At 53.3% G+C, this 21,325-nt stretch overlaps 1 protein-coding gene across 1 annotated transcript in view; it reads right to left on the bottom strand.

The window, feature by feature from the left end:
• Positions 1 to 869: 869 nt before the first annotated feature.
• The window catches only part of DSCAML1 (DS cell adhesion molecule like 1), a 341,918-nt gene continuing 321,462 nt past the window's right edge, over positions 870 to 21,325 (bottom strand). Inside the window, exons 20-33 of the mRNA XM_065881447.1 lie at positions 21,151 to 21,290; positions 15,046 to 15,199; positions 11,696 to 11,813; positions 11,152 to 11,315; positions 10,767 to 10,865; positions 9,849 to 10,037; positions 9,177 to 9,464; positions 7,339 to 7,494; positions 6,161 to 6,191; positions 5,894 to 6,012; positions 5,439 to 5,591; positions 4,628 to 4,822; positions 3,110 to 3,421; positions 870 to 1,336 (exon numbers count right to left, since the gene is read on the bottom strand). Of these exons, the coding sequence (XP_065737519.1) occupies positions 870 to 1,336; positions 3,110 to 3,421; positions 4,628 to 4,822; positions 5,439 to 5,591; positions 5,894 to 6,012; positions 6,161 to 6,191; positions 7,339 to 7,494; positions 9,177 to 9,464; positions 9,849 to 10,037; positions 10,767 to 10,865; positions 11,152 to 11,315; positions 11,696 to 11,813; positions 15,046 to 15,199; positions 21,151 to 21,290 (2,585 nt within the window). The remainder of the gene's footprint in view (positions 1,337 to 3,109; positions 3,422 to 4,627; positions 4,823 to 5,438; positions 5,592 to 5,893; positions 6,013 to 6,160; positions 6,192 to 7,338; positions 7,495 to 9,176; positions 9,465 to 9,848; positions 10,038 to 10,766; positions 10,866 to 11,151; positions 11,316 to 11,695; positions 11,814 to 15,045; positions 15,200 to 21,150; positions 21,291 to 21,325) is intronic.

Here is a 21,325-nt window from a genome sequence, read left to right as displayed (position 1 = left end):
ACAGCCTTCCACCCCCATACCGGCTCCCCAGCGCTCTCGCCAAGGTTGCCTCATTTTACCGATAAGCAAACTGTGGCTCAGAGAGGTTTAGGAGCTCGCTCAAAGACACACAGCTGGTCCCCTGTAGGGCCCAGCACAGAAGTGCTCAAGGAGGCAGCTTGGCTAATGGAAAGCCTTTTTAAAAGTTTAACGTGCTGAGCTAAAGCTGGGCTTCTCGAGGTCTCTCCCTGAGAGACAGACGGCCTGGTACAGGGGCCTCTCCTCCCTGCCTCCCCACTGGCCCTTGCCAAATGGGAAAAAAGCCACCATGTAGAAACATAACCTTTATTGCACACGGCGCTGGGTCTTTTTTCATAGAAAAAGGTATCAACACGTAAGCATCTGCAAATTGAAGCAACTCCTGGTTTTCCTGGAACAGTAAAATCGCATGCAGTGTCTCTGAGTTGGGATTTTGGTCTTTGTCAAAACCACCTAGATTGGAGGGAGGGTGAGTAGGAGGGAAAAACTGCTGAGCCTTTGTGCCTCTGTCTCAAAATAAGGTGAGAGAAATATATAGATATATAACTTGTCGATGTGTTCCTCTCTCTATATATGTATATATCTCTCCACACATATTTTGTGGGGTGGGGAATTTGACTTGCACTGTCAAATTCTTTGTGCCCTGGCTTCATGGAGAAGAAGAAAATAGTTTCATTTGTACAAAAGAGTTCTATGTACAAGCGTTCATGACTTGGGGGTTGTCTTTCCCTTGTTGGTCGGTTTTCATCTGTCAATTTAATATAAATAATGCAGGAAATCAGCCCAGCTGGTGTGTGACGGCTGGAGGTGCAGACAGGTCCAAGCGGAGGGCCACTCTTCTGGTTGTGTCCCTACACCAGGGTGTAGGATTTGGAGTAGGCCCCGGCTCCCTGCTTCTGAGACCTCCCTACCCCTGATGTGCTCATCTCGAGAAGTGAGTCCCTGGAGCCCCCCATTTTGGTGTGTGGGCCCCCGGCCCGCGGAGGCTCAGTGCTGGGGGCCGGAGGGGCGGCGCTGGGGGCAGCCGGGGGCTCGGCAGGGGTGGGACCGGGTGCCGGGGGCGCCGTGCCAGCTGGGGGAGCTGGCATGGCCAGAGTCCTCTGAGGTAAGGTGGCTGTGGCGGCGGCTCCCGGGTGCGGGAGGCCCAAGGGCTTGCTGGCAGGGTCCAGGGTCAGGTGGCGAGCCTGGGGCTGGTAGGTTCGAGCCAGGTTCCTGATGGAGGCCTCGCGGGGCGGGACCACGGGGCAGGGCTCCCGCCCGTCTGCCTTTCGGAAGAAGGCCTCCGACTTGGCGTAGAGGGGCAGGTTACAGTAGTCACCTGGAATGCAGGAAGCAGGGCGTGTTAGCACCAGAGGCCTCTTGGAACCAGCGGCCAGCTTGTTTCCCCGCCCCTACCCCTCAGTCTTCTCCCTGACCTAGCATAGGAGTCCCTCCACCAGACAGGCAGTAAAGAGTCGAGGAAAGAGGAAAGATGCGTTACTTGGCCTCTCTGAGCCTCAGTTTTCTTATCTATGAAATGGAGATAATCATATTTCCCTACAGGAATACTGTGAGGCGGGAATGAGATAAAGTAAGGAAAGCGCTTAGTACAGTGGCTGGCGCACGGCGATGCTCAGTAAATTGATATCCATTGTTAACTGATCACTATAGCCGATCAGCTTCAGCTGGTGAAGAGCTCATTTCTAAACAGGGATGTCCTAAGAGCTCTGGCTGTTAGAAAGCTTTTTTTTTTTTTTTGGCCATGTCGCGTGGCTTGCGGGATCTTAGTCCCCCGACCAGGGATCGAACCCAGGTCCACGGCAGTGAAAGTGCCAAGTCTCAACCACTGGACCGCCAGAAAATTCCCTAGAAAGCTTTTCTTTACTCCGAGGAGGAGAGGAATGTCACTCCCTGTCACTTCCCCACGTTCAGCCCGATTCTGTCCTCTGAGGACCCCCAGAACAAGGCTTTCCCCTCTTTCTCACCGCGGCCTTTCAGACATCTGAAGTCAGCTACAGTTCCCCGTCCCTCTCCTTCATCTCTGTTCTCCAGGCAGAATGTTCCTAATTTCTTAAAGTGCCTCCACGGGACAAGCTTCTAGGACCCTCACACACTGATCCCTCTGCCCTGCGAGCACCCTCGCCTGTGCACATGCCTCTCTCCCGTCCACTGTGCCAGGCACTTTCCTCAGGTCATCTCGTTTAGTCCCCACAGCCCCCTGCATAGGTTAATACCTGCCTGCATTTTGCAAGTGAGGAAACTGAGGTTCAGAGAGATTAAGTAATTTGCCCAAATTCACACAGCTACACAGGGAGGGGGAGTCATTCAGGGCTGCTCGTCTCCTAAGTCTTGTAATTTCTGTTACCCCAGGCTCTTCTCTAGGTGACCCTGAGCCCCTAGGTCAGCACGGCCACTTAGCAAGGCCAGTGCTGAGCAGACCAGATTGCCTACTTTGACAGCCTAGGCCTTGCACCCCGTGGCCCTAATGTCTGCTGGGGGGCTTCCCTGCCCCCCTCCCCCTGGTTATCCTAGACCTGCCCTGCTGACCCCAGAGGACATATGCTGTGGCCAGGCCCCTGGAGTCAGATGGTTCCCAGTCAGGCTAGGTCATTGCCCACCATGAGCTTTGGCCACCACGGGCTGAACTGCCAGGATTGCTCCTTTGGGTCTAGATTAAGTTCACACAGTATTCAGACCAATGGCCATTGGGCGGCTGACCCCATAAGCAGTCTCTTTCCATCCTGGCATAGCTTCAGACTAAGGGAATGATCACTACTTAATGAGAACCTACTATGTGCCAGGCACGTATATCATTTCTAATGATCCTTACAACAATGCAAAGTACATGCTATCAGTTGCATTTTACAAATGAGAAAATTAAGGCCAGAGAGGTTAAATGACTTGCCCAAGGTCACAGCAGTATTAAGAGGTTAAGCCAGGATGTGCGCCCTGATCTGCTTGCTCCCAAGTCCTTGTTCTTTGCACTACCCCCCGCCTGCCAAGGAGCCGTGCTGGGCTGGCAGGACCCAGGTGCAGTTAGGGCTAGGTCTAGCCAGGGCTCGTGGGGTTTGGGGGCAGGGGACACAGCAAGGGAGGTGGTCTGAGCGCTCACTCTTGTTGGCCCGGTGAGGGATGGGCACAGCCACATTTTTGCCCCGGTCGGCATCCTGGGGCTTGGGTGGGGAGGCGGTGAAGCGGCAGATGCCAGGCTCTGAGGGTGTGCTCATGGATGTCATGCTGTCAGCGTTCTCGTTGGTGCCTGTGGTCATCTGGTCAGAGGAGCTGTCGGAGATGAAGCACTCGGTGATCTCAAACTTGGCGTGCTGCAGTTGCTCCTCCAGCTTGGCATGCTCGTAGGCCCGGGCCAGCTCCTCGTAGGTGGAGGAGGCGCTCTCAGTGGACACCATGCTGTTCCGTCCTTTGTCTGGGGAGATGGAAGGCACAGAGTTGAGGGGAAATGAGTGGCACCCCCCATATTCATTGCAGCATTATTTACAATAGCCAAGACATGGAAGCACCTGTATGTCCATCGGTGGATGAGTAAATAAAGAATATGTGAGATATAGATATATATATATATACACACACACACACACACAAAATGAGATATTACTCAGCCATAAAAAAGGAAATCTTGCCATTTGGGAAGATATGGATGGCCCTTGAGGGCATCACGCTAAGTGAAACAAATCAGACAGAGAAAGACAAACACTGTATGATCTCACTTATATGTGAAATCTAAAAAACCCCCAACAACAACAAACAAAACCCCCAGGCTCACTGATACCAAGAATTAGATTGGTGGTGGCCAAAGGTGGGGGGTGGGAGTTGGGCAAAATGGGTGAAGGTGGTCAAAAGGTACAAACTTCCGGTTATAAATAAGTCATGGGGATGTAATGTACAGCATGATAACTGTAGTTAATAACACTGTATTGAACATTTGGAAGTTGCTAAGAGAGTAGTTCTTTAAAGTTCTTATTATAAGAAAAAATATTGTAACTATACATGGTGACGGATGTTAACTAGACTTACTGTGGTGATCATTTTGCAATATATTACAAATATCAGATCATTATGTCGTACACCTGAAACTAAATGTTATACGTCAGTTATATCTCGATAAAAGATAATGTGGGTTCATGGGGAAAGGGTGTAAATGAGATCAGACTGAGCAGTTCCCCTACCCATAAGCCCAGCAGCCATCTGAAAGCCTGACTATGGAGTGGAGCAGGCTCACAAGATCCTGCTCTCCGCCTGTGAAGGTAGTGGTGGTGGCAGAAGTGGGATATTTGATGTGCTGCCTAGTGAAGGGCAGAACATCTTTCATTCTTGAAAATAAGCAGCATCCTCTGAGCAACACTTAGCCTTTTCTCCAACAAACATCACGTGTACCATTTTCTCTGTCATCTTCTGGGAGAGCAAAATGAAATCCTTGACCGAGCAGAGCTCCGCTAGGTCAAGTGTTTTTGTCATAGCCACAGAGTGAGTCAGTGACCAGCTGGAAATGAAATTGACCTGTGCCTTGGACTCCAACAGCTGGCAGGTAGGAGCTGGGAAAACTAAAGGTGGAGATGGATAATGCGAGAGCTGGAGGAGAGCGAGCAGAATGAAGGCAGGTCCTTGGGCTTACCTGTGTCCTGGGAGAGGCTGGCACTGTAGCTGTCGCTCTCGGTGACAGTGACACCATGCTGGGAGCCCACAGTGCGCCAGTCGGAGGTGAGGGTGCGGGCGGGTGTGGAGGCCTGGCACTTGGTCAGAGTCCACTGGCTTGAGTACCGGTTCCGGGTGCTGTGGGCTGACTTTACATTCTTCCTGGACACTGGATCTGCACAGAGGAAGCCAGAGCTAGTACCCTCCAGCTGCAGGCACTCAGGCTTGGGCAGCTGGCATTTACCAGAAAGGGCAGCAGGAGCAAGGGAGGAGGCAGAAGCAGCCACAGAAGCTCCCCTGGGAAAGCTGAGCGAGCTGCCTTTCCTGGCCACACAGCTATCTGTGGAGGAGGAGAGCGGCAGTGTCGGGCACTGGGTGGCGTCCTAGTCCTCTCCCGCCACCCTGTCTTTTCCTTCAGCCTGGGAAGAATGTCACCTCATCTCCTGCTGCCTCATGACTGTCCATTCATTCCCTACAGTCCTGGATGTATTCTACACTTATGTCCAGACTCACAGTGGAAGATGCAGAAGGCCCTTGGAGAGAAAGAACAACTAACCCTCTCTAAACTTCTAGGTAAGGAAACTGAGGCCCAGAGAGATAAGGTTAGTGACATGCCCAAGGCCATAGCTAGTGAGTCTATAATCAAGGTCTCTAGACTCTAATTCCAGTGCTCTTTCCCTTCTTCCATACTGCTCCTCCCTCCTTTTTTAAAAAAATGCCACCTCTGTCTTATGCTGTGCCCACGAAACCCCGTGTGGGAGGAGGGTTGTCTCCCCAGGGATAATGCATACTGGTGCCTGGCCGGATGTCAGACATGTCGATGAGGGGTCCTGTGCTCTGGATGAGGGCTGGGTGGTGCAAGGAGACACCGGTGCAGAAACTCTGAGGGTTGACAGCTTGGCTGAACTCAGCATCGGTCACAGGGATGGTGGCCTTGTCATCTCCTGGGGGAAGAAGTGCAATCAGCAGCAGTCCTTCCCTTTGGGCACCATCTTTGCTCCCCAAATTTCTCTTTGTCTTTATCCAACAATGAAACCAAGAAAGGTCAGGTCAAGTCTTCCCATCAACGGAGGAGGAAACCTAGTCCTTGAGAGAAGCTGCAGCGAGTTCCTAGGTTGTTGAGTTGTTGACGGGGCTGCTTCTGGAACCCTGGGCACTGTGTGAGGACTGGTGGTTGCCCTTCGTGGGATGTGGCCTGGGGAAGCACACTCAGCAGGACAGAGAGCTCCTGGCACCTGTCACTCACCCAGCTGCTTGATGCCCTCCTTGTCCTCGATGAGTAGCTGGACCCTGGGGATGTCAATGTGTAGCCGTGGGCCCTGGGGTGGCCCCTTCACGGGGGTGTCAAAGCTTCGGTTGTTCTTGCTGTGGAGAGAAGGGCTGGAGATGGGTGACTCGGCAGCCATAACGGGTCGGGGGAGGGGTTTTGCAGGACAGTGGGGTCTTAGAAACCTGTACCCTGAAGGGAGGAAGGGGGAGGGGAGGAGAGAGGAAGCAGCTATGTGACACCCACCTTATTAACATTTCTGCCAAACTCTTTGCATCTGCAAAACAGTAGAGAGAGGGGACTCAGTGAGAATGGAGTCTGAGAAGGATGAGAATTGGAAGAGGCATGGGGAACAAGGTGGGAGAACTTCCTAAAATGGGGCCAGGGCTTGTCTCCTGGGAAGAAATATAAGGAGTTCTGAGACAGTCCAAAACATAAGGTCTCACTGCTCCCAGTTCAGGATTTGGCTCAGTTCTGCTCTCCTTTCCTCCCTTCCTTTCCAGATTTTTATCTAATAGGGAGATCCTCCCCCAAGCAAAGGGTATGTAAAGTGCTCCATCAGCTTCCTGAATCAACTCTAATCAAACAAAACATCATAGCAGTCTGGAAATGGGCATCAGTGGTAGGTCTATCCTCAGTTATCTGTTGGGGAGAGGAGAGAGTGGGGAATGAAGTAGAGAGGGTCAATGGGTATCTCCAGATGACATCAACCAAGAAGTTTCATTTCCTTCTCTGGGACATCTGTCCCAAAAAAGTCCATGGATGGATTTGAGGGTCACTGCTTTGTCTCAGAGGAGCCTTGAATAGGTTCAGGACTGTCAGGTTAGGAATTGATAAGAGAGGAGAAGCAAAGGACCCAGGTAATCCACTAGACCTCTGATAACTGAGAATGATCTGTTAGATCAAATCTAGCTTCATGAACGAATTCAACCATGTATCTACCCACTCATCCATCCATTCATTATTGATCTCTCCACCTGTCAATCCATCCCACCCATACATCATGCAGACCATACATCATGCAGACATCATGCAGTAGACCCTGGAGGTCTACTCTTTAGTGGCTGGGTCCTAGGAAAGTCTTGGGGATCCTATATAAGAGAATGGAGCACCCAGGGTAGAAGGGAGCAACATCTATTTACCAATCAACATGGAAATGTTTAAATATTTTAACAAGCAATATGGTTTTACCACTGTGTACCTCTAAAAGTCAGCCCTGGTGAGGGCAGGCACAAAGTCCTGGGGGCACAGAGGAGGAAGCAGTGAACAGCTAAGGGGTTTCAGAAGGCTGGAGTGGCAGCTCTCCCTTCAAGGGGACACGGGCACTCTCCCTTGTCCAGATGGTGCTGTGAGCCAGTGCAAAGTGGCCAGCGTGGCTGAGGGTCAGCACTCCCTCCCAGGAAGCCCATAGGAAACTCGCCCACCTCGGAGTCGCTTCAGCCGCTTCTCTTTCCTCTTTTTGCGAACGATGAAGAGCAGTGCCACCCCCAGGGTGGCCAGGATGACCGGGCAGCCAATGGTGAACAGCTTCTTCACATCGTCCCCCTCGCCTTGTGCAGACTTGATGGGTGGGATGGTGCCTGAACAGGGGTGAAGAAGGGAGTCAGTTGTCCCTCATGAGTTGAGTGTTATGCAGAGTCTCATGGGCAAGGTAGCCCTTGGACCTCTTTTGCTGCCTTTGATCTCACTCTGATCTCTACTTCCTGGTGCAGAGCCCCAACTCTCCCCTCTGCTCCCCCTAATTCTGGTCCCATCAGGACAGCCATGAACAGTTGTGTAGTTTTCATACTGCATATGATATTAATGACTTCCTTTTAGAATTTTCCTAAAGTCTCTCAGAGATAGTCTACTCTGCTTGTTGGAGTTCAGTGTTCATTTCTAGAACGCTGAACTTAGATTCCCACATCCAGCTGGTAAGGTTGAGGGGGATGGTGAGGACCGTAGGAGAGAAAAGTCAGGGAAGCGGGATCGTGTGCTCTCTTCCCCAGATGGAGGCAAAAGCCACTCAACACCCTGCATTCTCTCCCTGCTCCCCATCCCGTGGGTGAAATCTGCTAACCTTGGGGGCTGCAAGGAGGCAATGTTGAGTTCTCCTGCTGACATAGCCTTCTGCCAAGCCCCGATGCTTGCTTGTTTCAAAGCCTCACTTAAGAGTCATCTCCTTCATGAAGGCTTCCTTGTTTGAGCCCATCCCCTTCCGATACCACTTTTATTCTGTTTCCTTAACACATAGGTAGACTCAATTTAGCTTGTGACAGCTGGTCCCTATGAACTCAGCCCTCTATGTGCTTAAATGCATGTGTGTGCATGAGTGTGGGGTGCCCCCATGCGGCAGACACCACGTAGCACTCACTAAACATCCGTGCGCTCGTCTACATTCCCCAGACTTCCTGGCAGTTAGGTTAGAGCCATGTTACTAGTTCTGGACAACAGAGTGTGACTAGAAATGATGAGTTATCACCTCCTGGCCAGGGCAGTCAGGAACTGCTGTTTCTTTTTTCTCCCTCTCTTGTTGGTGACCACGGGAGCTACATGTTCAAGACGGCATAGCTAAAGATGGTGGCCAGCCAACCCTCACAAGGTGTTATGAGAGTGAGAAACAAATCTTTATTGGATCAAAAGCCATGAAGCTTTTAGTGTGTACTTGTTACTGCAGTGCAGGCTACCCTGTCTTGGCTAATGTACCATCTGAGCAGAGGGTTCTTATAGGGCAGGACCGCAACTGCATCTTTACCTCCCTCTCGTCTCTTTTTTTTTTTTTTTGCGGTACACGGGCCTCTCACTGTTGTGGCCTCTCCCGTTGCGGAGCACAGGCTCCGGACGCGCAGGCCCAGCGGCCGTGGCTCACGGGCCCAGCCGCTCCGCGGCATGTGGGATCTTCCCGGACCGGGGCACGAACCCATGTCCCCTGCATCGGCAGGCGGACCCTCAACCACTGAACCACCAGGGAAGCCCCCTCTCATCTCTCTGAAGCAATGGAGAGCACGGGTTGCTCCTTCAAGGGCCCTCTGTCTTTAGCGTTACTGACCTGCTTGTCTGCCTGTCCATCTGTGTTGGTCACAGGTGTATCTACCCGCTTACCTGTCTACCCGTCTGCTGTTCCTTGGCCTGTCCTTTGCTTGCTTGTTCACCTGTCCGCCTTTGTCCCTGACTATAGTCCTGCCTCTTTTCTATCTGCGTGCCCATCTCTTTACATGTCTGCCTCTCTGCCAGCTTCCCTGGCAGCACCTTGCTCCAGCCCTGCCCACGCTTTCCGACTCACTGCCATCGTAGTCCAGGGTGGCGAACTGGGCGGTCTCGTTGCCGCAGCCAGCGCTGTTGCAAGCCCTCATGCGCAGCTCGTACCACGTGGCCTCTCGCAGCTCGGTCAGAAACACCTCCCCGGACCTGTTGGCGCGCAGGCCCTGCCAGGCCCAGGTGCCCTTGGGCCGGTACTCCAGCACGATGGCTGTGATAGGGCAGCCCCCGTTGCTCCAGCCCTGCAGGTTAAGCCGAGCATGTGTGGAGTTGATGTGGGTGAAGAGGTGCTGGTCTTTGCTGAAGGAGGGCTCTGGGGGGCCAGAGGGAGAGAGAGAGGTTAGAGAGACTGGGAAAGATTTCCCTGGGCAGCTGGGACCACAGTGGCTCCAGGGGATCGGTGGGAGGCGCAGATGGGAGTAGGGATGCTCCAGGGGACAGAGGGGGAGGAAGAAGAGGAGGAAGAGAAGGACAAGGAGAGAAGGGCCTGGCCAAGGAGGAAGACACATGTAGGAAAGAGGAAGAGGTGAGCCACCCATCTGCCATCCCACCGCAGGGAAGCAGGGCCAGTTTCTGCTACCATGACTCATCCGATGCTGTGGTGATGGGAACCAGGTGGAATCTCCCCTTGAGTCTCCATGCTCCCCTGTGCCCTCCTTCCCTACCCCAGCAGCCTTCCACCCGCCCTGGGCCTTACCCCGCCCATGGGTCTTGGCCTCGATGATCTCACTGATGCGCCCGGAGCCCACGCTGTTCTTGGCCGCCAGCTTCACCTTGTACCAGGTGCCACACTTGAGGCTGTCCAGCCTGAAGGACCGCTCGCTCGAGCTGACGAACACATCCTTCCACTCCTCGCTGTTGTCCACCGAGTACTGCAGCACGAAGCCTGCCCGGGAGGTTTGCCTGGCTCAGGTCGGGCAGGGTGGGGCCTGGGGTACCCCAACAGGCATCATGGAGCTGGGCGCCGCAGGGGGCAGGGGGTGCTTTGGCCACTGGGATGGGGTGGATGCAAATTCGATACAAAACGGAAAGGCCCTTGGGTGAGTTGTCGGGCTCTCTCCTGTCAGTGCTTGTGTTAGGGTTGAGAAGCCAAGGTGGGGCGGGGAGCAGAAACCGGAGCTGTGAGGCTTACAAGGAGTCCTATTTAGACCCTGCTTCTCCATATTTAGTCCCCTGGCCCCGAAGCATCAGCATCACTTGGGAGCTTGTTAGACATGCAAACTCTCAGCCTCCGCTCCAGACCCCCTGAATCAGAATCTGTGCTCTTACAAGACGCCTTGGTGACTCATATGCATGTTTAAGGTTGAGGTACTACCTAGAACATTTGTCTCCTTTTACAGATGTAGAAACTAAGGCCCAGAGCAGAAGACAGGCTTCCTAAGAAAACGCACAGCTCACCAGTGGCAAGGAGGGTGGGTGTTGGAAAGCCCAGCCATCTAGGCTGGTATATTTTCCAGGGCACTTGGGTAACTTCCCTGTGGTCTGAATCGCCCCTCCCCCATTATTTCCTAAGCATTATCAGGACAAGCAGGGGGAGTGAGCGAAGCCCTTCCTCTGCCCCTGGGCCCAGAATTCCTTCCCCTGCCTCCCCCCTCCTCATCCAGACCCCTCTCACCTCGGATGGAGCTGCCCCCATTGTCACCTGGAATCCAGGTCAGGGTGATGGACGAAGCGGAGGTTTTGGAGACAGTTAGGCGGGGTTGGTCCGGGGGAACTGTGAGGGGAGAGCCACCAGCCCGCACCAGAGGGTTAATCTCTGACATCGGGGTGGGTTGAGGGTGAGGGGCTGGCTGTCCCCCCCTCTCGGTGCCACCCTCACACTTCCTCATTCCCCTCTCTAGCCCTCCTGCCCCCGCTTCCACGGGGACCCTCTGATCCACCAAGGGTCTGTCTCCCCAGTGGCGGGTCTTCTTCTTCCTTTCGACAACCCTCTCTCTCACGCGATGGAATTCCTCCATCCCTGTCGGCACCGGAGCCCCGCCCGCCTCGCAGCGTCTCACCTTGCACCAGAAGGTTGACGATGATGGTGTCGAAGCCCCCAGTGTTGGTGGCTGTGCAGGTGTAGTAGCCCGAGTCCTCAGCCTTCACTGCACGCAGCAGCAAGGTGCCATTGGTGTGGATGAGCCAGTGCCCGTCCATGGACACGGGGATGGCCGAGTCTTCGCTGCGGGGGTGGGGGATGGGTTATAGCAGGCATCCCCTCCTCCGGGGGCCTCCCCCAGGTCTGCAGGCCGTTGGAGCTGGGAGCAGTAGGGGGCTGGCTCGGGGACCCTGGATTCTTGGGCTGTTACTCAGTGCTTCCCAGGCATATCCAGGAATCTTGGCCTCTTCCATCACACAGGGAAGGGAGATCCTTGGCAGCCAACAGAGGGGAGCCAGGGAGGTCAGGCGTGTGTGTGAGAGTGGTAGCCGTGTACCTGGCTGGGCCCCTGCAGACCTGGAGGTGACTGAGTCGCTGGAAGGGAGGGACATTGGTTCTCTTCATGGCTTTTCTGCTCTGCCCATCCCTGGGGGTCACCTATCCCTGCGGGGTTCTGCACACACCTGTCCTTGGTCCACTTCACAGCAGGGGCTGGGTCTCCCACTGAATTGCAAGGCAGCCGGACATCTCTCATCCAGGGTGTCGTCACAGTGCCCCCAAAGGATATGATCTTTGCTGGGGCTACAGGAAGGAAAGGATGAGAGACACCCCGCTTTTACCACCAGCACCGCACTGGCTCCCCTTTCTCAGGGCTCCTGAATTTACAGTTCAAGTCTTCTTTCCCCTACCTGACCACTGCCTTGGGCTTGGGGTGGGGGGAGAGTCCAGGAAATTTCAGATGCGAGTCATGGATACGACAAGCGTTTATCAAATACCTGTTTGGGCCAGGTATCACAGGAGACTCTGAGGGGCCACAAAATGAATCAGATCTATTCCCTGGCCTCAAGTTGCTCGCCATCCAAGAGGGAGGCAGATACTTAAAAAAATCATTAGGGTGAAGAATACTATGGTAGGGGTAGAGACAAGTAACCCTAGGAGCAGAAAGGAGGAGGAATGAACTGTGGCAATGCAGTGGTGGTGGAGGCGAAGGCCAGGGGTGGCTTCTGGAATTGGCAGCTTTGACTTGAAACTTGAAGGCTAAGAAGGAATTCACCACACAGAGAAGGAAAGGCATGTCGGAAGGGGGAACGGCACTGAGTAGAGGCACGGGGGGCCTGAAACACACGATGGGTGGGAGGATCCTTTGGGGCGACCAAAGCCCAGGGTGAGTGAAAAGAGGGCAGCGGAGCCGGGGCCAGAGCGGTGAGCAGAGGCAGGAGGAGAGCGAGCAGGGCTCTGCTGGCCCCTCAGGGAGGCTGGGCTTCCCCGTGAGGTCACGAGGAGGCTTACACGTAAGTAGTGGTATGTTCAAAGCAGAGTTTTAGATAAATCCCTGGCTGCTTGCAGAGGATGGTTTGGTGGAGGTGATCTTTTTTTTTTTTTTTTGCGTTACGCGGGCCTCTCACTGTTGTGGCCTCTCCCGCTGCGGAGCACAGGCTCCGGACGCGCAGGCTCAGCCGCTCCGTGGCATGTGGGATCTTCCGGACTGGAGCACGAACCCGTGTCCCGTGTCCCCTGCATCGGTAGGCGGACTCTCAACCACCGCGCCACCAGGGAAGCCCGTGGTGGAGGTGATCTTGCAGGATGAAGACCAGGGACAAGATGGTGGCTGGAGTGCAGGCGAGAGGTGATACCGGGTGGTGGAGAACAGACTAGGGGCTCAAGGGAAGACATGTCAAGACGTGAAGTCTCCCTAGTTTTGGGGAAGAGATAGAGGGGGAGGTGAGGGTGACTTCCAGGATCCCAGCTGGGCCAACCAGATGGGTGCTGGTGCCCTCGTGGAGTTGAGGCCCACAGGGGGAGGAGCAGGGTAGGTGGGAGAGACGGGAAGGTTCTGCTCATGCTAAACCTGGGGGACGCCCACGGGGGTAGCTGGAAAGCAGGTGGATATAAATGCTTTGGAGCATGAGAGAGATGACTGGACCACACTGATGTGCACTCAGCAGCAGACTGACTGAGGTCACCAGGAGGGGGACTGCAGACTGACAGAGGAGTGGCAGAGCCCTGGGGTCCACAACCTGCAGGCGAAGAGGAGGAAGGCACGTCCCCGGGGACCCTGATGCACAGGCGGCATCACGAAAAGCAAAGGGAGGCAAAGATGCCAAGGGCCCAGCGAGAAGGTAGTCGTGTCAGGCACCTTGGAGATCTCCAGGCCCAGGGTTGAAAGTGTTAAATTAACCAAGCAACCACGTGCTTCGGGGGGCCACAGTCAGCCCCACTGAGCCACGGGACCCTTCTTGGGGAGAGGGAAGATGTAAGGTGGCTGAGGAAGCAGTGCTTAGAGGTTTGGGTGCAGGGAATGGAGGTTCCTATCCTCTGAGGGCAGCTGCCTGGGGAGGACCGCCGGGGGCCAGAAAGACGTGGACTGGACAGAGGGGCCCAGTGAAGACAGCCTCCATCACAGGCAGAGAGAAGTGTTGGGGGCCTCGGGGATGGCGCCAGGGGCTCTAGAGATCCCGTTCTAGACCCAGTTCTGCCCTGTGGCTGGGACTGGCTCCTGTCCCTCCACCTCCCAGGGCTGCTGTGAGGACAGAAGTGCATGATGTCCACATTCGAAGAAGTATGAAGCCCTCTGGGAACGTGTTCCATTTGATTTCCACAGGGGAAGGGCCCAGCCTTCAGCCAAGACACCCGGGCTCTCAGACCATGCTCTGGGCCAGCGCCAGCTGTCCTGGGAGGATCGGAGGCCCTGGGCCCCTTCCCTCTTGAAGGATACAAGTCCAGAAGAAGGGGTGGGTAGCCCCTCTGGGAGGAGGGGCCAGTGGAGGTTAGACACCTGAGGCCGTGTGGAAAGAGCCCTGACTTGGAGCCAGAAGAGCTAGCCCGCCACTCTCAGCTGTCTTTGCAGACCGTGCCACCCCGGCCTCAGAGTGTCCACTGGAAAATGGGATGACAGCCCCCATTGGCAGGGCAGCTGCAGGCCCTCCGTTCAGTGCCCGCTGACCCTGAGCCTGAGGCCAGGGTGGGCAGGCGCCTCTCGGGTCTCGGCCAAAGGAAGCTGGTCACCCCTGGAGGGCGGCTGGGCTGAGGCAGGCACCAACCACCCGAGCCCTGGTCCTGGGGCCCCAGGGCTACAGCGACAGGTGGCTGTGGGACGAGGGAGGGCCCAGGGAAGCCCAGGGTCAGAGTAGAGGCTGGAAGTCTCGGGCCTGTGTGGCTAAGTCCCATGCTCCAGGGTTAGCGCAGGGCAGGCGGCCCGGCAGCTCCGTGAGGTGGCCTCTGTCTCGATCTTGGGCTGAGGCCTCAGAACTGTCATTCCCTGTAAAGTGGGGGTACATGTGCCCCCATGCCACACTTATGCCCGGGCCAGGGGTTCAGTGGGGCACCAAGAATAGACATGGTCTTATTCATCCTGCACGCCCCATCTAGCCCACAGTCTCCTTCGGCATGCCCCCTGTAAATGTCTGTTGGCTGAATGAACCACCGATCAGTGGGGTCACCCCTGCCTGAGGTGTCCTGGCTTTGGAAGGAGGGGGCCGTCTTGGCAGCTCTCTGCGCCGTGGAAGCAGTGTACCCCACCTCAGTCCCCTTTGGAGGAGCTGAGCTGGGCTGGAGTTGGGAGCTGGGGACCAGGGTGCATTACGCCCAGCGCCCCTGGCTAGCGGTGCTGCCTCGAGCCTGTTGTGAGGCTTTCTGGGAGTCAGGGGGCAGCAGAGGCCCGGTCTTGGTGCGTGCAGGAGGGAGGCGGGCGGCCGGCCAGCCCCTTACAGCCAGGTCACCGACAGGGTGGAGGGAGGACATCCCCTCCCGGGGGAGAATCGAAATTCTAGGCGGGGGCGGCTTCTGCCCTCTGCCGCAGTCCCAGGCTGCTCACCCTTGCCAGCAGGCTCGATGGTCACCTTCTCGCTGCTGTTGCCCCGGCCGGCAGAGGTGACGGCAGCCACCCACAGCAGGTATTGCTGTCCTCGGTTTAGGTGGGCGATCCGGTAGAAGAGCTGCTCCGGACTCGTCTCATACTCGCTGGGAGCCTGTGGGGCAGAGGGCAGAGGCGAATGCATGCTAAGACCCAAGTCCCCTGGGCCTCCACCTCTGCCTCCAGCCTTGCTGGGGGCCCTAGGCTCGGAGGAGGTGATGGCCGGGTTGGGGGCCGGGGAGGCAGGATCCTGCCTAGTCTGCCCTTTCTGGTTTTGGAGCCACAGTGAACAGAGTTTGCCCTGGACTTGGCACGGGGCTCGGCCCTGGGAGCTGACGGGCCTGCTCTGGTGTGTTGCTGGGTCAGCCTCAGTTTACCTCTTGGACTGATCTAGGCGCTGGCCACTGTGGCTCCAGGCCAGGAAATGTGAGTGTTCTAAGTGAGAGATGGAGGAGAAGGGAGAAGCGGGGAGGGAGGGTCTCAGGAAAACCCTGAGTAAGGGGAGTCTCTGGGAAGAAGCTAAATTACTACATTTGCCTTATTAGGGCTGTAGACAGGCTCCCCCAGCCTGTCCCCACTCAGAGTCACCTCCCAGCCCTGCTGTCTAATTACTGCTCCTTCATTCCTCCCCACTCCCCCCCACCTCTGGGGGAGGAAGGGGTGGGAGAGGGAACTAAGAAACCTTCAGGGGGCAGTACTTTATTAATGATGATTAGTGGTATAGATCACCATATATATATTTGTAGGTTATATAAATCTATTAAATTTTTTTAACCAAATGACAGTTTTGACAAGTTGCCAACAAAACAATATCGGATCCCAGTGGTTTTACCAGTTGCTTTGATGAAAAGATTACGTTGTCTTGGAAACCAGAGGCTCAGATATTGAAATGAATTTGAGAAGGAGCTTTTGATAAGCGCTAGTTTGCAGACCTCCTGTCAGCCCCTTCCCTGGTGCAGGCGGGATGGGGCTGACTTTCATTTTATTTTATTTTTTGGTCAGCTGTGGGGAAGGGAAAGCAGGACAGCACCAGGGCCTCTTTGACATCAGGGAGGAAGTCTAGGGAGGGGGAGCAGCCCCGGAACAGATGGGGGACCCCCAAGGCCAGAGGGAGCTAATAATTAGTTATCTCTGCAGTCACGGGATCCTGCACACACACGCCTACATGCACACGCTCACACACACACGGACATGTAGACACATTCACGCACGTGCTGAGGGACAGACCTCCAGACAGATATGGGGTCACAGAAGGACATTCTCTGTCCGCCATGGGAGGGCTGAGGGGCCCAGTGACTTATAATAGGAGAAAACATCCTTTTTGGCCCCAGACTGTCTGCAGGGAGATGCTCGGGAGAAGGTACAGGCATCCCCACAACACACACAGAGCTCCCTGGCAAACTCCTCCTCCTGCCTCCCCTGTGGAGACCTGGCCTTGAATCCAGGAGGTCCCTGAAAGCCACCCTGAGCCCTAGTAGTTGGGAATTCCTCTCAGGCTGCAGCACTAGGGGACCGTGTGGGTATCTGCAGGTCATATCTGAGCACGAGGCAGGGCAGGGCAGTGGCTTTGATACCTGCTTGCCTCACTTGCTATATGATCCACAGTGTCTCCCATGGTTTCTGGGGCCTCAGTGTTCTCTCCTACTCACTGAGAAAGCAATACAGCTCAGCCTACCCTGTGTGGTTACAGTGAGGCACATATGAGGCAAGGGGTGTGCAAGTCTTTTGTAAAAGGGGAAATGGTCTTCTCCTGGCACATTTTTCTGTGAGGGTGGAGGTGTGTGTGTGTATATATGTGTAGAGAAAAGTTGAGTGTACTTGCTTGTGTGTGTCAGTGTGTACCTGAATGTACATTTGTGTCTACACAGGGCAGGAATGCTTTGGCTTCCCCCTGAAGGCATTAGCATATTACCCAGATCCTGGGTGCCTTCTTTTAACCTGGATTCCCCAAGAATGTCCTGAAATCACTTTCAGAAATACACAACTCTCCTCCCAAATAAAGTCCCAGTGAATCAAAGGTTAAAAAAAGGTAAAACTATGAAAGAAGAAACTATAGATTAATATTTATCTGTCCTAATAACAAAAATAAAGGCAAAAATCAAAATGATTTATAAATTTAAATTATACAAAAAGAAAACCTATGGTATAATAAAAACTAGAATCAAAGGCAAGCAAATACTTGAAACATATATGATCAAAAATGGTTATTATCCTTAATATGTAAAGAGCACTTACAAATCAATAAGAAAACCACGATACACCCAAATAAAAAATGGACAAAGGATATGAATTGACAATTACCCAAAGATGAAAAAAACTGCCAGAAAACACATAGCACTAATCAACCTAACTAGTAATCCAAGAAATATAACTTAAAACAAGACCTCTTTTTTTAAAAATCCCAACTGTCAAAAAAAGAAAAATATATAACACCTTGGATTAGTATGGGCACAAGGAAGAAGTATATACTACTTATAATGCTGTATAAGAAGTATAAATTGGTGCAAAATTTCTGAAGAGTAATTTGCAAACGTGTATGCAAACCTTAAGAATATTCATACTCTTTGTGACCCAGGAATTCCTATAGAAATTTAACCTAAGAAAAAAATAAAACGTGTACATAAAAACTTTTATGAAGAACTCTCAATGAAACATTATAATGGTGAAAAATTAAAAACATTAAATATAGAATAATTGGGGGACTGGCTAAATAGATTATGTACATACAGATAATATTTTAAAAGAATACTTGATGTCATGGGAATTCCCTGGTGGTAAAGTGGTTAGGATCTGCGTTCTCACTGCCAAGGGCCTGGGTTCAATCCCTGGTCGGGGAACTAAAATCCCACAAGCCATGTGGTGCAGCCAAAAAAAAAGAGAATATTCGAGGGTGTGGGAAAGTCCCTTCATATGTTACGTGAAAAATGCAGATTATATCACATTGTGTAAAATTTTATTTTAATTTTGTAAAAAAACCAAAACAAAACCATGGTATACATACAGATCAAAGACTGTTAGATTATACACCAAAATGTTGCCAACGTTTATCTCTAGGGAATGAGAGTAGAAGTAATTTTTACTTTCCTCTCTATATTTTATATATTTACAGAATTTTCTACAATAAAATTGTATTATTTTGATAATCAGAGAAAAATTAAATTGTATTAAATTGTTTGGTAAAATTTCTAACAGGACTCAATGCAGCCCTGGCCAGCCCTAGGGTGCAATTCCTGGGATCCTGCACCATATGTAGTTTCCCGCATCTATTCCGAGGATTCCGCACACACAAGTTCATACACTCCAGTATGTACACACACAGACTCACGTGCATTTGCCTCTCACCCCACACTCACTCCCACAGTCTTGCACCATCACACGTCCACGAGTGTGCCCTCACTCTTGGAGCTCTTTCATAAATGAACTTGTGATGCAGTTGTTTGGAATCTGGAATATATTTCTGCAAAGCAATCATATTACACAATCACACGTGGTGGTTAGGTCCCCTGGTCCCTCGTTCGGCCCAGTCCCTGCCTTGCAACATGGCTGAACTGCAGTTCTCATCACACTAGCACACCTGCCCCACCCCCCATGTGACAATGTCTGATGGGAAATCTCCCCAGGAGAGAGGAGGTTCCTCCATGCTCGGGGCATGAAGAGGAAGGAGGGAGGGTCCCCACGTCTCCAGCAGCAGGAGGAGGGCATGGGGACCAGGCACTCTGCTCCAGAGCCTGGGACATGTGTCCCCAGCCAGCTGACTGGGCATCCTGGAGCCTGAGTTAATGAGGAGGCTGCGTTTCCAGATACCAATCCCTTTGAAAGACTTCATTATCAGAGGAAGTAATGACCATACAAACCCAAGCTGGAGAATGAGTTCCCACCCTCTCACCAATTTATGAAGGGAAACTTGCCCAACGTCTAAGGCTTTACAATTGCCAGGCTGCTAGCAATTCATTCATCAAACACGTATTCTGTGACGATGATGTTCCAGGCACCATGTTCCACAGCTGGGGACCCAAAGATGAATGGATAGATGCTGCCCTCGTCCTCACAGGGCCCCTCAGACCAGTGCGGGAGACAGGTGAGTGAGCAGCTGCCAGCGAATGCATTCAGCGTGTGCTAGAGGATGAAGAACACGCCACGGGCGGTAGGATCAGCGGGGGCAGAGGGCTGGGGGGTGAAAGGCAGAGCGGCTGTCCAGACGGTGACAAGCCGAGTGTAACAAGAGCCTAGGACGTGTGTGCGTGGGAGGGGCAGGAGGAGGGGGCAAAAGGGGCAGAAGACGTGGCTGAAGATGTTGATTGGAAAATTGGTACAACCCCCCAACAGTGGCAGGGTATTCTCAACCTAACACCTGCAGACCCCGTGATCCAGCAGTTCCTCTCATAGGCCCAAAAGGAACGCATACACTAGAGCACCAAGAGACACGGACAAGAGTTTTCACAGCAGCACCATCTGTAATAGCTCCAAACGGAAAACTACCCAAATGCCTATCAACGGATAACACAATGGATAAATAAATTGTGATACACACACGTAATTGAAAACTATACAGAAATGACAGTGAGTGACCTCTAACCACACAGAACAATATGGATGAAATTCACCAACTCAAAATAATGTTGGGTCAAAGAAGCTAGGCAAATGGTGTGTGTGTGTGTGTGTGTGTGTGTGTGTGTGTAATATAAAGTACAAAAAGAGGCAATGCTACTCTGAAGTCAGGATGGTGGTTACGCCTGCAGGGGGAGGGTGGTGACCTTCTGGGGTGTTGTCCTGTTCCCTGCTCTGGGAATCCCCCCTTCTGCATACTTGGATGTGTGAAAATTCATGGAGTTGTATAGTCATCATATATGTACTTTTCTGCATGTGACGTAGTGGCTGTGAGGATGGAGAGGAGGGGACGGAGTCATTGCAAAGACATTTCTGGGCTCTCCCTCTGGTAATAGAACTCTGGCCTCACTGGTGAGGCACGGGGCCACCTACGGCTCAGAGGGTAATTCAGAGAGACCACAGGAAAGCAGAGAACAGAGGATGAGATGATGACACAGTTACCGAGCAATTTCAGGGCAGCTTTCCGGGCTGCCGGAAGCTCATCTGCAGGTGCTGGGGCTGCTGTCACATCACAAGTTGCTGATGGAGGGAGAAGCTGGCCTCCTTCTGCTCCCTGCTCTCCCCGGTCCTGACCACATCCCTTGATAGTACTCACACCTCCCCCCCAGGGAGCACCCCTCTGCTTTTCTCACTAGACTGAGAGCGCCCCAAGGGCAGGTGTCTTTGCACCTGCTCTTGTAACTATAAGAGGTGTGCCCCAGAGCAGTCACCCAGCAGAACTCTGGTTGAGTGGCTGGAGATAAGGAAAGAGGCAGAGGGAAGGATGCCTATTATGGGATATGGATGCATATCCCGCAGCACCTGCCCTCATCCTCTCCTCCCTCTTAGCAGCTCTCAATAGAGGGCAGGGGTTAGATCCCCTGCACTGTGCCCCAGCCTGGGGGCTGCCCACTTTGCTCCCAGGTTTAGGCAGATAGAGCTATCTCTCAGTCCTCTCCCCTAGGCTAGGCCCAGACCCTGGCCCAGAGAGAGATGCCCTTGCCTTCCCCCATCTTCTCCTCTCTCTTCAACTGGCGCCATGCTGAGGGGGCCACTCAGGGTAGAGCTCCAGCAGCCCTCCAAGCCAGGACTGATCATACTGAAAAGTTGATTCATTTCCAAAGGCCGTGGGCCAGCGAGTCCCCAGTCCAGAGCTCTGGGATCTGCTAGGAGCTTCCTTGGTCAGCCAGACCAGAAGAGTCGAGGCCCTGTCCTCCCACCTGCTTGAACGTGACCCCTGACTCAAAGGAGCTTCCAGGGCTTGTGATAATCTTGCAGCCCCTGGAACAGAGGACTGACCCAAGATGGACTCGGGTAAGGCTTTAGCCACTCTTGGGTGACCAGTGCCCATACTTATCCATGAATCCAAGAAGAAGCACAGATATAAGCAGCCCCAGGGTTTGGCTCAGAAGCCAGCTGATCTACAGGTACTTTCTCTTTCTCCTGTCCTGCTCATCATTTGGCCCTGGGCCCACTTACCGGCTGGCCAGACCCGGGGCTGAAGCAGAAGATGGTGTACTTGCGGATCACCCCGTTGGGCTTGGTTGGGGGGAGCCATGACACAACCACACTGCTAGCGGATGAAGGGACAGCTTTGATGCCAGCGGGGGGACCTGGAACTGAGCAGGGGAAGGTCGGGTCAGTTTAGAGAAAG

This window comes from Phocoena phocoena, chromosome 8 (genome assembly GCF_963924675.1).
Source record: "Phocoena phocoena chromosome 8, mPhoPho1.1, whole genome shotgun sequence".
Classification (NCBI taxonomy): Eukaryota; Metazoa; Chordata; class Mammalia; order Artiodactyla; family Phocoenidae; genus Phocoena; species Phocoena phocoena.
This window is presented reverse-complemented; position numbering and strand designations above follow the sequence as displayed.